This window comes from Mustela nigripes, chromosome 16 (assembly GCF_022355385.1).
Source record: "Mustela nigripes isolate SB6536 chromosome 16, MUSNIG.SB6536, whole genome shotgun sequence".
NCBI classification, from domain to species: Eukaryota; Metazoa; Chordata; class Mammalia; order Carnivora; family Mustelidae; genus Mustela; species Mustela nigripes.
The window spans coordinates 43,816,384-43,832,333 of NC_081572.1; the positions used below are offsets into that span (position 1 = coordinate 43,816,384).

The window sequence follows — 15,950 nt, forward strand, 5'->3', positions numbered from 1 at the left end:
GGGAGAAGAGTAAATATCACTGAAGGACTTCATCTCCTCTCATGGGGAAAGGCTTAGTACATGTTTGGTTCTACACAGGATATCTGTATCACATTAGGTGGAATCGCAATCTTGTTATTATTATTGTCTTTATTTGGAGAGTAAGCATGGTTTAAGGAGATATGGGCACCAAGTTGACAAAAGGGGTTGACATGTGATGTTTAATTTTATGTATCAGTTTGACTGGGACGCGGGGTGCCTAGATATTTGGTTAAACATTATGGTGGGTGTATCTGTGAGGGCGTTTCTTGATGAGATTAACCTGTGAATCTCCCATGTGGGTCTCATTTAATTGGAGGAAGGCCTGAACAGAACAAAAAAGTGAGGTGAAGGAGATTTGGTTCTGCAAGCTGAGACTTAGGTGTTCTCCTAAGACCTCCTGGACTCAGAACTCACACCTTCAGCTCTCCTGGTTCTCAGGCCTTTGGAATCAGACTGGAACTCTACTATCTGCTCTCCTAGGTCCAGCTTGCTGACTGCAGATTTTGGGACTTCTCAGCCTCCCTAATCATATGAGCCAATTCCTTATAATAAATCACTATAGATACTGGTTCTGTTTCTTTGAAGAACATAGACCAATACAGTGCACATTGAATTTTCATTCTTTTCAATGACTAGGTTGATTATGATTTTATCATTTCTGTCTTTTCACAGTTTGGCTCTTTCCAATTTTCCAGTCTTTTTCTGATTTCACCAGCGTATCAGTAAGTATCTGTATATACACATATCTTTGTGCACATATGCTACTATACATGAAAACCAAGAAATGGGATTTAAAAATCTTAAAGGTGGCATCTATATGTGTATACGTATAGCCAGGGACACCTGGGTGGCTCAGTCAGTTAAACATCAGCCTTCAGCTCAGGTCATGATTTTAGGGTCCTGGAATCGAATCCCGAAACAGGCTCCCTGCTTGGTGGGAAGCCTGCTTCTTCTTCTCCCTCTGCCTGCCTCTCCCACTGCTTGTGCAAGCTCTTTCTGTCGCTCTCTGATAAATAAATAAAATCTTAAAAAAAAACAAACCCAAAAGGAATAGCCAGTCAACTCCTATAACTAGCTAAATACCAGTAGGGACATTGTCTATAAGTGGGTCTTTTGAAGTGCATACGCAGAGAAAGTGCTTTTCACAAGCCAAAGGATGTTGGCTATTCTTTACAGGAAGCCTAATGAGTCTCCTTGGGCTTCTTGTAAAAAACACCCACTAGAATTATGATTTTGGAATCATTTCCACCGCAAATCCACTCTTTCCACACCCCTTTAAAAGGCAGCTGCGCTATTTGGCTTCTAACCAAGGCCTGCTGCACCAACAATTCTCTACGTTTTATTTATATTTCATGTGCAGTATGTTCAAACTCTCACTTTCCCAGGTGCCAGATGCTGGTTTGGATATACTCCAGTGGAAAGTGCTTTCCTGTAAAATAATAAAAGTAAAATACTGAACAAACTGCCTCTTTATATCAGACTTGCACCTAGTGTACCACAGTTAAGTATTCTAATCGTGACTTCACTGTTTTCCCAAATTTGCAATCCCTCCAGCTCCCACTTCACCTAGCTCCACACCATACACTTTGTCCTTTGGCTTCCACAGGGTGTAAATGCTTCTAGTCCTTTTATACCTCATCAGTGTTCATTTTAAAATGTCAGAACATAGGATCTATCTGTCTCACATGATTTCAGTGGTGCCTAATGTAACCCACCAAGGGGTATTTCAAATATGATATAGATGAGAAAACGAGGATTTTAACTTACTTTCAGGACTTCCCCCTGCCTTTTTAAAAAAATAAGTAATCTCTATGTCCAGTGTGGGGCTTGAACTCACGACCCTGAGATCAAAAGTTGCAGGGTCTACCAACCAAGCCTGCCAGGGGCCTCTACTTTCAGGATTTTAAAAGAGATCTAGTAAGTTAATGTCTGTTATGTTCATAGCTTAATATATTTTCACTAAAAAGTGATGCTTTCTGGGGCGCCTGGCCTTCGGCTCAGGTCATGATCCTGCAGTCCTGGGATTGAGTCCCCTATCGGGCTCCCTACTCAGCGGGGAGTCTGCTTCTCCCTCTCCCTGTGTGTGCACTCACTCTCTCTCAAATGAATAAACAAATCTTTAAAAAAAAAAGTGATGCTTTCTGTGTGTTTTATAGTAAGATTATCCCTGCGGTGGCATAGAATTTTGGCACGACACTCTAAGACTCAGAATTTGCCTTTTGTGATATGGTTCTTGCCTGTTTAAAGGCAATTCTCACTTCAAAGATCCTCCTTGTGAAATGAGCAGGAATATTAGGTGGAAACTAAGAAAGTGAATCTGATTTTTAGAGATTGCCTATCTGCTCTGGGTTTCCATCTCCGCCTGTTTCACCAGTTTGTGTGATAACATTTCATGGCACTGAAAACCAGTACAACTCCCTGTTCAATCCTAAACAAAGAACCTCAGGCATGAAGATTTATGTTTGTGCCCAGATCTCGGAATTACATTGGAGTTTAATTGAACTCTTGTAAAGCGTGCCACGATTTGTATCTGTATTTGTGTGTGTGTGGAAAGCCGCTATAAAATAACAGAAATACCATGCCTGCCAGTATCTCTACATATTGGGCTCTGGCAGAGCTCGTTTTTTTTTTTCACTCTTTCCATTAGATGGCGGTAGGTGCCCAAGAAATAACTTCCAAGGCATGCTGGAGGGCAGTGAGAGGAGCGTTTTTTTTCCTTTCACTAGGTTCTTGGTAGCTGAGCACACACACTAAAGGTCCTCTTTCGCGGGTTGGCAGGGTATGCATTTTATTTTTTCGTGTGTGTGTGAGGCGGGAAGGCTTTCCACAGGCCACCTGTTTAAGCTAAGCACAGGGTAGCATCATGCCAGCTGGCAAAAAAAAAAAAAAAAAAAAAATTCCTAGAATTTTTCTTAACTATCATCAGACTTGATAAAAGCTATGGAACCCATTCAGGAGTGCAATCAGCATTGATTGAAAGACGCTGTGGCATCTGTTGCCTACACTTGTGGAGATGGAACAGAGCCACTCGCTGGAGGGGAATGGCTGCTGCGACCTGTGGACTGAACCCCCACATGGAGACCTGTGACCCACGTGCAAGTATCGTGGACTCTCTCACGTATCCCTAGCTCCAGATCAGAAGCTACCTGAAAAATATAAGAGGTGGCGTCCTCCGCTTCTCCTATAGTAGACAAAAACATACACGAAACATACAGTAGAGAAAGTAGTGCAAGTGAGACCCAGGCTGATGAAGTAATTGTGTACGAAGATGCTAAGTCCTGTAAGCATTGCAAGAGGCCAGAGGAGTACGAAATGGTCAATGAGGCTTTGGGGAGAGAGAGAAGAGCACAAGCGAGCGAGCACTCGGGTGGGGGGTACTGTGGGAATGTTTGGGGGAGGTCCGGAGAGAATCAAGAGTTCGAAGGTTGGAGGCCAAGTCCAGCTCCCGGAGGACTACAGCTTCAGAGAGGCCGGTTCCGCGGACCCCTCTTCTCTCTGCACTTAGCTGGGAGAAAGCCCTCAGAGTGGGGCGTTTCCCGCCAGCTTTCTCGCCCCGGGCGCTTTCCCGGGCGGTTCCGCAGCGTGGTGGAAGCCCCTGCCCCGCTGGCCAGCCGCAGCAGATCTGGGCCCAGCGCGTGGCCCGAGACTGCCACGGAGGGGGCGTGGCAAGGGCAGCCCGGAGGGGGCGGGGCGTGGGCGGGCCCGGGCGGGCGGGGCTCTCTCCTGCCCCGCGCCAGCCGCCGCCGCCACCGCCGCTGCCGCCGCCGCCGCCGCCGCCGCCGCCGCCGCCTCCGCCCGCCTCGCGGACCCAGCGAGCGGGGTCGCCGCCGCCTGCCCACCCGGGTGCCCCAGGGCTGCGGTGGGCCAGGATGTCGGGCTTCCTAGAGGAGCTGCTCGGCGAGAAGCTGGTGACGGGCGGCGGTGAGGAGGTGGACGTGCATTCGCTGGGCGCCCGCGGCATCTCGCTGCTCGGGCTCTACTTCGGCTGCAGCCTGAGCGCCCCCTGCGCGCAGCTCAGCGGCAGCCTGGCCGCCTTCTACGGCCGCCTGCGGGGGGACGCGGCGGCGGGGCCGGGGGCCGGGGCTGGAGCCGGGCCGGGGCCGGGGGCCGGGGCGGCCGCGGAGCCCGAGCCGCGGCGCCGCCTGGAGATAGTCTTCGTGTCCTCGGACCAGGACCAGCGACAGTGGCAGGACTTCGTGCGGGACATGCCGTGGCTGGCGCTGCCCTACAAGGAGAAGCACAGAAAGGTGAGCGGTGCGGGCCTCGTCGGCGCCCCCGGCCTAGGAGAGCAGCCCGCGAGTTGAGGGAGCAGGGTCCTCGCCGGCCTCGCCCGCGCCCCTCGCAGCCCCTCACGCTCCTGCGTGCGCTCCTGCTCGCGCTTCCCTTCGTGTCCCTCAGTGTCCCCTTCCTCTGTGTATGCCCGCCCCGGTCCGAGGACCCCGCCGTCCTGGGTCTCCCGCGGCAACTCCTCCGTGCGGGCGTCAGACCGCTCCCGTGGGGTAAGTTTGACACCCTCCCGCCCTGGATCCCGGCTTGCGTCCCGAAGAGTGGCGAGCCAGGTCCCCACGCGCTGGGAGCCTCGTAGAAGGGGCGGCCGCGCTGGGGGTCCCGACCCCGTGACACCGCGCTCCCGGCCGGAGGCGCGGGGAGGGGCTGCTTCCTTCCCTTAGCCGCCAGGCTCTCGGCGGATACCTGTAGTGGGTGGGGGAGGCGCTCGCCCCCTACCCATAATGCCCAGACCAGGAAGTTTCCTCTCCCCAAAAGAAATCTGCTTCTCAGGGGATCCCGCCCCTCCCCCACCTAGTGACCCGGGACTCCGAGGCCAGGCCGCCCTGCGTCCCGGGGGGCAGCCGCTGACCGTGGCTTTGGGAGAGAGGGGCGCTCACTCCTCTCCTCTTCTCTTCCCTCCGCACCCGCGGGCTCGACTGGTGGCCACCGGGGAGCTTTTCATTGTCTGCCTGTCCGGCGGCCCTTCCCCAGATGCCTCCCAGGCACGGGAACAGACCCGTCCGTGCGGCCCCCTAGTTGCTGGGTCCGGGTTGTCTCGGCACACTTCGAATTAAACGCTGAACAGAGGTGCAGATTAAGTGGAGAAACGAGGATTGGGGGAAATTTACACTTCGCTGTCAACTTTTCATTCCTGCTGAAATTAGTTTGGGTTTTCGAGTGTCAGTTGGGATGAAGGTGTCTGTTTTAAGAAAACGAATTCGTGAAATTTCGTCATGAATCGAAACAGGACAAGTTTTGGAGAGCTCTTGCCTAATTGGTGAGCCTGACGCAACGTGTGAATCTAGCCCCTTCCCTTTCAGAGGAGAATCTTAGTTTATGGAGTGGACAGGAGAAGGGCCGTTCGGGGGCTTTTAGGTGCCTCTAGGGAGGATGGTAACGGCCTGCCGTGTGTTCCTTTTATGTGTACAGAGTCTTGTTGAGAAGCATGATTTAGATTTAGTAAGAGCGAAAGGCTTATACTGTGACCCCAAATGTCTCCAGTAAATCATCGATCCCCAGGCAGTGTAAGGTACAGACTTGGGATTTAAAGTAGGAAATACAGTTTAACAAATACAGTTTGTAAATTTAACATTGGGAAAACATGGGCTCACTAACCACACAGAGGCAAAACTTGGCATTTTAACCACTTTTTAGATGATTTTGCTCCTATTTGATTTATGTACTTGATACTGCATGAATGTGAATGGCCAGTCCTTTATTTGGTTAAGATGTATGGGAATTCTTTGTTTTCCTTGGTGGTTGTTTTGATGATCTGTTGAGGGAGGAATAATGTTCAGAAATGATTTACCAAAAAATATTTTCATTGTTACCGCGAATTTCTGTAGTATACCAGTGTGTATAAAATGTCCTTATTGGGCAATACAAATGATTTCTAGTTTTTGCAAACACATAATGATGGTAAATGTTACAGACCTAAGGCCTATTGTGTTTTTCACAGTGGATAAAGGAAATTTGCTGGATGGTAAAAACATGAAGCAAATTAAGATGTGTTGCAAATGTTTTAAGCTTTTTCTTGGAAAAGGAGACTATTTCATATGATCTGTGCCATGCCTGGTTCTCTCTGCCCTGGCTAGTCCTTTTGCACACACACAAAATTGGGTCTCTGTCCCTAGTCTGGACCTGCTCATTCCACCGGGGTGAAAGTCTGGACCACACAGGGCAGACCCTCATTTGAAAATACAGTTCAGAATGCTGAGCATGGCCAAACCGTGGTGCCGAGCATGTCAAAAATTCATTTTTTCTCAGTTTTTGTGTCTCGCATCCACTGGTTCACTTTGTTCTGGTAAAGAAGTCCAGTTTTTAAGGCTGTAGTTTCTGCTTCTGGATGTTCGCAGTTGGGCAGCTCGAGATCTGATCCCAGATATATTCGTTGTGATATACCAGGTAAAAAGACTTCAGCTGTGTTTCTTATGGAAAACATACTTTTAGGAACTACAAAAGCAAGGTACTCACTTTGACAGGAAGTATTTTCTCCCTTGAAATCAAAGAGAATAAACAATTCCCTTCTTTTTTAAAAAAATTTTGAGTTTTTATCTCTCCTGTCTGAAATCGAGATGCTTAGAAGTAAGTCTGTGAGCTTGTGATGGCAACTTCATAATAAGAACAGTGAAGAAGGCCAGCACATCCCCAGTTCAGTTCAGGGTGCTGAGTGGGTAAACACTTACTTACCTTCTTGCTGTTGGACCCTGACCATGTTGTCTCACCAACTCTAAAAATAGTTTCAAAGGATAGAATTTGTTTTACACAGAGGGGCAACTAGAGTTCCAGATTACTAATTTTTAAAAGTTCTCATTAACATTTGTTCTTTACAACCTTTCATATACTGCTTCCCATTGGGATGACAAAGGGTATGGTTCTAATTAGTTATTGGCTGGCATTACTCTAAAGAAAATTGAAAAATTATGGTGGGGAAAGAAAATGCTGTGTGGTACTTTTTTCTTTTTTTATCAATTTCCCCTTTATGTAGTAAGAAAGTCTGGGGATGACCATATACATTATGCTTGCATTTTGCCTGGCTTTGCTCACCTTGATTGGAGCTGTGAGAAAACAGCATTTAAGAAAAGGACTCTAGCATTTAAGAAAAAAAAAAAAAAATCCCGGTGAAAGGTTGTCCTGTTTCTACTTGCTTTTGTGGTAGGTGCAAAAGTAATTGAAAGCTTCATTTTTTTTTTAGCTTCCAAGCACACACACATAAATAGCTGTATAGAAATTGTAATTAGATGATAATAGAACTTTGAGTGCCTTTTATAAGAGCAGTTTTGTCAGGAAACATATAATCTTGAAGTTAAGGTAGTTAGACTTGTTTTAATAAGTAGGTTTGCTTTTTGTTTTGTTGGTAGACATTTTTCAGATTTCTGTAGAGAGAGAATGGGATGAGTAGTTGGAAAGTTCAGGGATTTGCTCTATTCCTTCAGATGAGGATAAGTTGCTTAGCTGTCAGACTAGGAGAGTCGATCCACAGGATCTATTTCAGCGTCATAGAGGGGAACAAGGGTTTTGGTTTTAAAGCCACTGGACTCCATTCTGCCTGGGCGGGATGTCTGATGGACTACATTTAGTCAGTGTGGGTGTATTGACACGAAATGGTACGGGACCACAGGTCTTGGATCACACAGGTTTGCTGGGGTCTGGCTTGGCTTCAACTTCCTGCCAGACAGAAAGGAAAAGATAAAGTTGGAGGCAGGAGACCAGCACCCAGGAGATATCCCTGATCTACCTGCTCCAGTCAGTGGAAGTGGAATCTTCTTGCTTCCCTGTGTAGGTGGTTTGTCCTGGGTGGTTGTATTGGGTCAGACTCAAGTCAGAGGCTTGAACTAGAATTCACCAAAATCCCTTTGGCTCTTTGGAAAGGGGCAAGCTTGGTATCAACCCAAGGAGTCTTAGAGCTCCATTGCTTCAAGCTCATTTTCCCTCAAATCCAGGAGAATGACCTCTGTGATCGGGACAGACCACTTGGAAGGCGCTGAAAGATGGCAGAAAAGCACAGCTTTGGAAATCGGGGTTTTCTGCCTTCTGCAAAAGGAGCCTAGACCAGGCAGCATGGGCTCCCTCCGTTTGTTTTGTTTCCAGGACTTGGATCTGTCTAATAAAAGACCATGGTTCACTTAAAGTAATAAGAGCAATTTTCCTTGAGAGGCTTTTTCCTTGTTCCATCATTTGTCATGTATTTTTTTAAACCTTTAATTTTTCTTCTCTGCATCATGAAGACGTCTGAGCTCAGATCCTGGCTGTGTCATTTGTTAACTGTGGGACCTTGTGCAAATTGCCCTGCTTGTCTGTGCCACAGGTCTCCTACCGGGAAAGTGGAGATGGTAATAGCACCTGCGTGTAGTATGTGCTCAGTAAGTGCTAGCTGTTCCTAAATTGTTGTGAAATTGAGGAATTCTTTCAGAGCTTGAGCCTCTGGAATGTATCACATTACAGAAATGCAAAACCGTTTGGATTTTTCTAACAAATGACTTTTACCAGCATCCAGGAGGATATGGTGAAGGAACTCAGTGGAAAGGACCGAGGAGAAAGACCTAGAAGAATGAAACAACGAAAGCAAATGAATATTTAAAAAATAACGCTCCTTAGGAGCACCGGGGTGGCTCAGTCAGTTAAGCATCTGTCTTCTGCTCAAGTCATGATCCCAGGGTCCTGGGATCGAGCCCCACATTGGGCTCCCTGCTCAGTGGGAGCCTGCTTCTCCCTCTCCCTCTGCCTGCTGCTCCCCTTGCTTATGCGTGTTCTTTCTGTCTCAAATAAATAATAAATCAATACATCCTTAAAAATAAATAAAAATAAAAAATACCACTCCTGAAAGAACTGAGAGTTCTGAGATTTACTGAGCCCCATACTCACACTTGCCGGTGAAACTTGAGACATCAGATCAGTGAAGCCCAGACATGATAAAGGGTAACAACTTTAAGATGATGAGACACCCTTCTTGAAAGAGATTAATTATGTACTTGGTGATCGTTTGTGGTTTGCCAGAGCTGTTAGGCGTGTCTGCTGCCGATCCTGCCTGCTTCAGTCTGGGCAGCCTGAGGGTTGCCAGATTGCCACTCTTGCTGCCTGGGAAGAGGATGGTGCCCGCCCTGTGGAGAGGTGAAGACCTCACCCCCTAACGCTGCCACCTCCCTTCCTAGCTCTGGAATGTTGTCGGATGGGTTTGCTCAGATGTGTAGTGTAGCCCGTGCTGGGTTACTGTTCAGTCCTCAAGCTAGCAATTCAGGCCTGACTGGCTAGCTGTCCACAGCCCCTGCTGATTGATACAGGGTTGTGAACCGGAGCACAAGAGGAAAGCTGCGGGTTTTGAGGTTAGGGTCATTGATTTCATTTATGCTTTCTACCCACAACCCCTCTTTTATCATTGTTCCCTTTGGTCTGAGGCCTTGTTTTAATATCTGCACAAATTTGAGAAGGAGGGGTTTGTGTTATACACAGCTGGGGTGGGGAGATGAGCAAGTCCCTCAGCATATAGCCTCGGGGGAGGGTCTTTTTTTTTTTTTTTTTTTTTTAATAGTACTTGGGACTCCAGGGCTCCAGCTGGTCCCAAATGAATAGACTGGGCTCCTTGAGGCTTGATTTCCTTTAAGGGGGGAGAGCATAGGCTTGGCATAGGATGTTTTCCTTTTTCACGCACTGAATTCCCAGCAGTGCTCAGTGCTAACCGCCAGGGTGCTTAGTTTTCTGTATTTCATTAACTTGCTCTTCTGCTCATTCAAAGGCACTCCAAGAAAATGGCTACAAACTCAGAATCTTTTTGCTGGTCCTGCCTCTCATGAGGTCCTTGCATGCTATTGCTTTATACCTGGCCATTTTTCTAAAAGGAAAGAAGAGTCCTGGAATCTCAGGAGCCATCCTTGCTTCTCCTGCACCCCTCACATCCACATGGCACCGAGTCCTGGTGTGGATCTGATCTCTTTAATACCTCTCAGCTTGGACCTCTTCTCACCATCCCTACCATCACTGCTCGACTTCAGGTTTCATCTGGACCACTGTGCACCAGCAGCTTCTCCTGGGGCTCCTTGCTTCCAATCTTTTTTTTTTTTTAAGATTTTTCTTTATTTATTCAACAGACAGAGATCACAAGTAGGCAGAGAGGCAGGCAGAGAGAGGGGGAAGCAGGCTTCTTGCTGTGCAGAGAGCCCAATGCGGGGCTCGATCCCAGGAACCTGAGATCATGACCTGAGCTGAAGGCAGAGGCTTTAACCCACTGAGCCACCCAGGTGACCCCCCCTTTTTTTTAAAGATTTTATTTACTTATTAGAGAGAGGGATGGCACAAGAGGAGGGGAAGAGAGAAGGTGCAGACTCTACACTGAGCATGGAGCCCAACAGGGGGCTCAGTCCCACAACCCCGAGATTATGCCCCAAGATGATGCCCCAAGATGAAACCAAGAGTCGGACACCTAACTCACTGAGCCACCCAGGCGCCCCTCCTTGCTTCCAGTCTTGACCCCTGAAATGATTCTCAGACCAGCTTCTCAAGCTGTCTGTTGTCAATGGTCAGTTTTATTTTGTTTTGTTAATTTCCAGTCACACCAATGCACGTGGCCTTTACTAAACATGACTCCGTCTTTTCTTTCTGTCTGGGTTGAACCACCTGCAACCACCCCATAAGTTGACCTCATGCAAGCTGGTCTCTGTCCTATTCAATAAGACGAACCCATCAATCACAAACCCAATATTGTTGCAATGTTGAGCTGCCATAAACGTTTCTGAGTACTCATTCTCAGTGTTTGTACTCACCTTGTGTGGACCATTAACAAACAGCTTATAGGCAAGCAGTGGCCTGCAGACCCACCTTGAACAGCACTGCTCTAGACTGTTTCCAGAATGGTCAGATCCAAAATTGTAACTTTGATTATGTCATTCTCCTGCTTAAAAATTCTTTAGTAGTTCTTCATAGCTTTAGGGGTCAAGTCCAAATTCTAGAGCATGGTCCTTGATTGTTCTGTCTCCTTCCTCACCTGCATGATGTTCTCTTTCCTCCTGACTGAGTTGGGAACTTTTTTTTTTTTTTTAAAGATTTTATTTATTTATTTGACAGAGACTACAAGTAGGCAGAGAGGCAGGCAGAGAGAGAGAGAGAGGAGGAAGCAGGCTCCCCGCAGAGCAGAGAGCCCGATGCGGCGCTCGATCTCAGGACCCCTGGGATCATGACCCGAGCCGAAGGCAGAGGCTTTAACCCACTGAGCCACCCAGGCTTCCCTGAGTTGGGAACTTTTAAACTCAGTCCTGGTCTCCCTGTTTCCCTAAGAGGCTTTCCTGTCTCTTTTCCCTCTACATGAGATGATTCTGTGGGCTTCCATAGCTCTTGTGCACAAATAGTCTAGCACTTAGGTTGTTTTTGATTTGTTTCATTTATTTTTATTTATCTTTAAGATTTTATTTATTTGAGAGAGAGAGAGAGAGCAAGAGAGAGCATGAACAGGGGTGGGGGAAAGGGGAGAGGGAGAAGGAGGCTCCTGCTGATCATGACCATGACAGGAGCCTAAGTCAGTCACTTAACTGATTGAGCCACCCAGGCACCTCAGGTTTTTGTTTTTGTTTTCATTTAGACCATAAGCTCCTTGAGGACAGAAACCAACCAGAGGGAAGGGATGCTAATCAGTTCTTAGGTGCAGAGACTGTGGGTAAGGTGATCACAGAAAGTAGTCATGGGACTTTTCTACTGGGAACGGGAAAACTTGGTAGTTTCCATACCGTGTTAAGTTGAAATGTGCACTTTCACTATTACAGAGCTTGATTTTAACACTTAATATTAGAGTTGGGCCTTAATTGAATTGTATAATTGTATATATCTGCAGTATGTGGGTGTTTTTGTTTGTTTTTGTTCCTTAATGGGTGCTTCAGAGAGCACTTACACAAGCAAATAGACGTGTAACTCTATTGCCCTGTAATTCTGTGCTCAAAAATAGGAAAAGACTCTACTCTCCACTTTTGAAATGTCAAAAATCCTAGGCCATTAAAATAGTCTTCTATCTGCAGACTTACCATTCCAAGCTTTTGTATTTCATAGATAGTTTGTGTTTCTCAAGAATTTTTCTTCCAAGGAACTCAGAAATGCACGCCTATTACATCTTTCAGCAGCTAGTAATCAGTAGATACCAAACACTTTAACTTTTCAAAGTATGTTCGAGTTGGAGAACTGAAGCAAAGAGAACCGATTATTAGATTAGGGTCACAGTGTCAGATGAAAGGGCTCAGCTGAACTCCCTTAAATGCAACTCAGTCCTTTCTGTTCGTGAAATTGTATCTTACAAAACGTTCACATCAAACGTTCTCCATGGAAGAGGAGGGAGCTGGAAGTTCTCTTTTCAACAAATGGCTTCTGGTGTGAATTCACTCTAGATCTGCATAGAAGACCCTGAAATAAGATAGAAGTAGTTTTAACCACTGAAAGCATTTGTCTGGAAGATGGGAAAGCCAGAGCTTCTTTTCTGTTGCTTCCTTTCCATGGTGGTGGTGGTGGTGATGGTGGTTTCTAAGGGCCTTTTAATGATTTGGCTTTTTTTAGATCAGCCAGTGAGTGAAGTGCCCCCAACTCCCTTTATCCTATGCAAAGCCTGCGGGCTGCTACAGTGCTTTTGTTCAGAGACAAAATTGAACTTCAGGTATCCTGCAGAGATCCTAGGACTAAATCAGTCCTCCCTTTTATGAGGTTTTCAGAAACTGCTGTTCTAACTTCCAGTAAAATCTCAAACATGTGCTTTCTGCTTTATGACAAGTAAGAAGTATAGTAATTGAAAATTGCTTGAGTGCTGTTATTCTCAAGTGAAACCCTGTAATGGAAACTTTTGTTCTGTGGCATCCATGATTAAAAGCAAACATAAATTTTCTGCTGCTTGCTGGTCCTAACTCTTGGACCAGATATACGGTGCATTGAACTACACTTAAGAAAATCCTTTTTAAAAAACCATGTATGCTTAAATTCAGCATTCTTTCTATCACCCACTCCCCATCTTATTATTTCAATGCAGACACCAATTACAGGTAAATTCAAGTAATATTTCGCCAGTTAAGAATGCTTTTATCTCAGATCATTGTTGCATAGTCATAAAATAGGGTGTGGTGAGTTTCACTCTTCTAGGGATAGGATTTCTCTTTTTGTTTTCCTATGAGAATTTTATACAGATGAATCCGTCGTGTTGCTTTTTATTTGTCTTTTTTGGTCAGCATGCCAGGGATAGAAATCTGAATGGATGTAGTCTGTTTAAAATCAGAAGATGTTGCCTTTTTTCCCCTTTAAATGTGATTAGGTCAAGACAGTTTTCTTTTGATCGTGGTGGCTCACAGCACAGCTGCCTCATCTGTTAATCATTTTTCAGGGTTTGATGTGAAATATACAGATTGGGCGGAACAACCTGCGATGGGGAAAAACCACAGCTCTGGATGGCAGTGAGTGTAGGTGAGAGAGGACAGCTTTTTCTCCACTTTGGACCCCTGCTTAGCTGCAGCTTAAGAAAGCGTTTGTCTCCACGGATCTTCACAAATTCTCCATTATTAGAAGTGAATGCTCAGAATCTTGCACAGGGGGTAAGAGTGTGGGCTCTGGGCCTGAGTTTCCCGGGTTTGAATCACACCTCTGTCACTCTCTAGCAACATGATTTTGGTGCAAGCTACCAGGCTTGTGTGTCTCTAGGTCCTGGTCCTTAAAATGGAGATGATAATGTCCACTTAATAGGGTTGCTGTTAAGGGTTAAATGAGTTAATGTTCGAAAAGTATTTAGAACAGTGCCGAGTGCTTAGTAAGTGCCTTTTAAATGTTTTCGCCAGGCGCTTGGATATTCCAGTCCCTATGTTTTGCCTGTTCAGAGTACAGGAGAGAACAGATCTTAACTTTTATTTTTTATTTTTTATTTTTTTTAAAGATTTTATTTATTTATTTGACAGAGAGAAATCACAAGTAGGCAGAGAGCCAGGCAGAGAGAGAGAGAGAGGAGGAAGCAGGCTCCCTGCCGAGCAGAGAGCCCGATGCGGGACTCGATCCCAGGACCCTGAGATCATGACCTGAGCCGAAGGCAGCGGCCCAACCCACTGAGCCACCCAGGCGCCCAACTTTTATTTTTTTTGTATCACTCCCACCCTCAGCCTTCTCTTACACTGGGCACCTAGACTCAGCATCTAGTGGCCGGTCATGTGATCTTGTTTCCCTGCAGTTTCTTACTAGGACAGGGATAATTACTGGCCAGTTGTTGATTTGATGACACCTCTGTGTCTTTGAATATAGGTAGAATTCTAGACCATCTCTTTGACTGCTTGTTCAGTTGTCCTGAATGGATTCCAATTTAACTTTTGAGCTGGGAGGGAGTAGCAGAGTCTGGTCTGTGTATATTTCTCCTGCCATTTATTTTTTGACTATTATGGAAAACTTCAAACATCACACTGGTAGGGAAAATAGCACAGTGAGTCCCTTTGTACCCAGCACCCAGATAGAAGGATCACCAACTCATATACACCCTCTCTCCCTCCCCGTCATTAGACTGCTTTGATGCAGCTTCCAGGCATCAGATCATTTCCTTCATAAACATTTCACTGGGGTACCTGGGTGGCTCAGTGGGTTAAGCCTCTGCTTTTGACTCAGGTCATGATCTCAGGGTCCTGGGATCGAGCCCCCGCATTGGGCTCTCTGCTCAGCAGGGAGCCTGCTTCCCCCTCTCTTTCTGCGTGCCTCTCTGACTTCTTGTGATCTCTGTCAAATAAATAAAATCTTAAAAAAAAAAATTCACTAGGGAACTCTTTTTAAAAAATATCACATTATCCTATCAAACCTAAAAAAAAATCTGGTAATTCCTTAATATCGGCAAATACCAGTCAGTATTCAAATTTCTCTGATAGTCTCATAATTTTTTTTTTTTTTTTACAGTTATTTGTTTGAATCCAGATAAGGTCTACACATTGCATTTGGTAGCTGTGTCTCTAAAGTTTCTCCTTCCACTTAAACTTTCTCTGGGTCTGCCCCCTTGCCACATTCCCAACCCCTTATCTGTATTTCCCCCTTAATCTCTAAAGGCCTATAGAATGTTGACTCTTTGGTTAAAAAGTATCCTAGGCTGTTCTTTCTGATATGTCCTGGTGTTGGCCACCTCGTAGGTTCTCCAGATGGGCTGCCCTTCTCCATCTGTCTGCTGGGGCCCTGACCTCTAGCAGGCTACTCTCCTACTGACACGAGGGTCACCTCTGCTCTGGGTTTGTGTCCTGTCCTCTCAGAACTCCAGCAGAAGGAGACCAGCTTGGTCACCCTGTCATCCCAGGACCAGTCCCCATAGTCAGGGTATGTAATATTCTGATTGACCAAACCTAAGTCATATCCTCACCTGTAGAGCCAGAGGGTGGGGTCACAGACCAAGTGGACTGAGCATCAGGAAAGGGATGGTTGTGGGGAGTGGGGGGACACTTACCAAGGAAAATGAGAATGTGTTACCCGAGGGAGGGGATAAGAATGAACTGCAGGTGCCCAGTTGAGTCATCTGTGCTAACCCCATGGCGGGATGCCCGCCAAGTGGTCAGTTTCTGCTGGAGCATTCTAGTGACCACAAAGTACCATCTCCTTGGAAGGCCATTCTGACATCAGCCATCCTCTCCTCGGGGATGGCCAGCAATCAAGGAACTGTAGACAGCTCTTCTGCCTCTGAGATGAAAGATTCCCTTGGTCCTTTGGCCATTTCTCCTATGATTTGGGTTCCGAATTCCTTCCCATCCTGGCTGGCCATTTGTGTCTGAGCCCTCTCCAAGATTGTCTGGGACCTCTCTTAAAAGGGTAGTCCCCAAACCTGAACACAGATACCACGGTGGTCTGTCCTGGGCACAAAGGGTCAGGCATTGTTAGCTTCTTTGTTGAGGTATTATCTAAACTTAACGCCGTCATAGTTTGAGATTGCATTAGCTTTTCTGACAGTCACATTACACCGTGTTGACTCCCTGACCTTT

General features: G+C 46.3%; 1 protein-coding gene across 1 annotated transcript in view; it reads left to right on the forward strand.

Moving 5' to 3' along the window:
- Positions 1-3,802: 3,802 nt before the first annotated feature.
- The window catches only part of NXN (nucleoredoxin), a 153,238-nt gene continuing 141,090 nt past the window's right edge, over positions 3,803-15,950 (forward strand). The window contains exon 1 of the mRNA XM_059378510.1: positions 3,803-4,268. Coding sequence (XP_059234493.1) covers positions 3,891-4,268 — 378 coding nt within the window. The 5' untranslated portion in view covers positions 3,803-3,890. The remainder of the gene's footprint in view (positions 4,269-15,950) is intronic.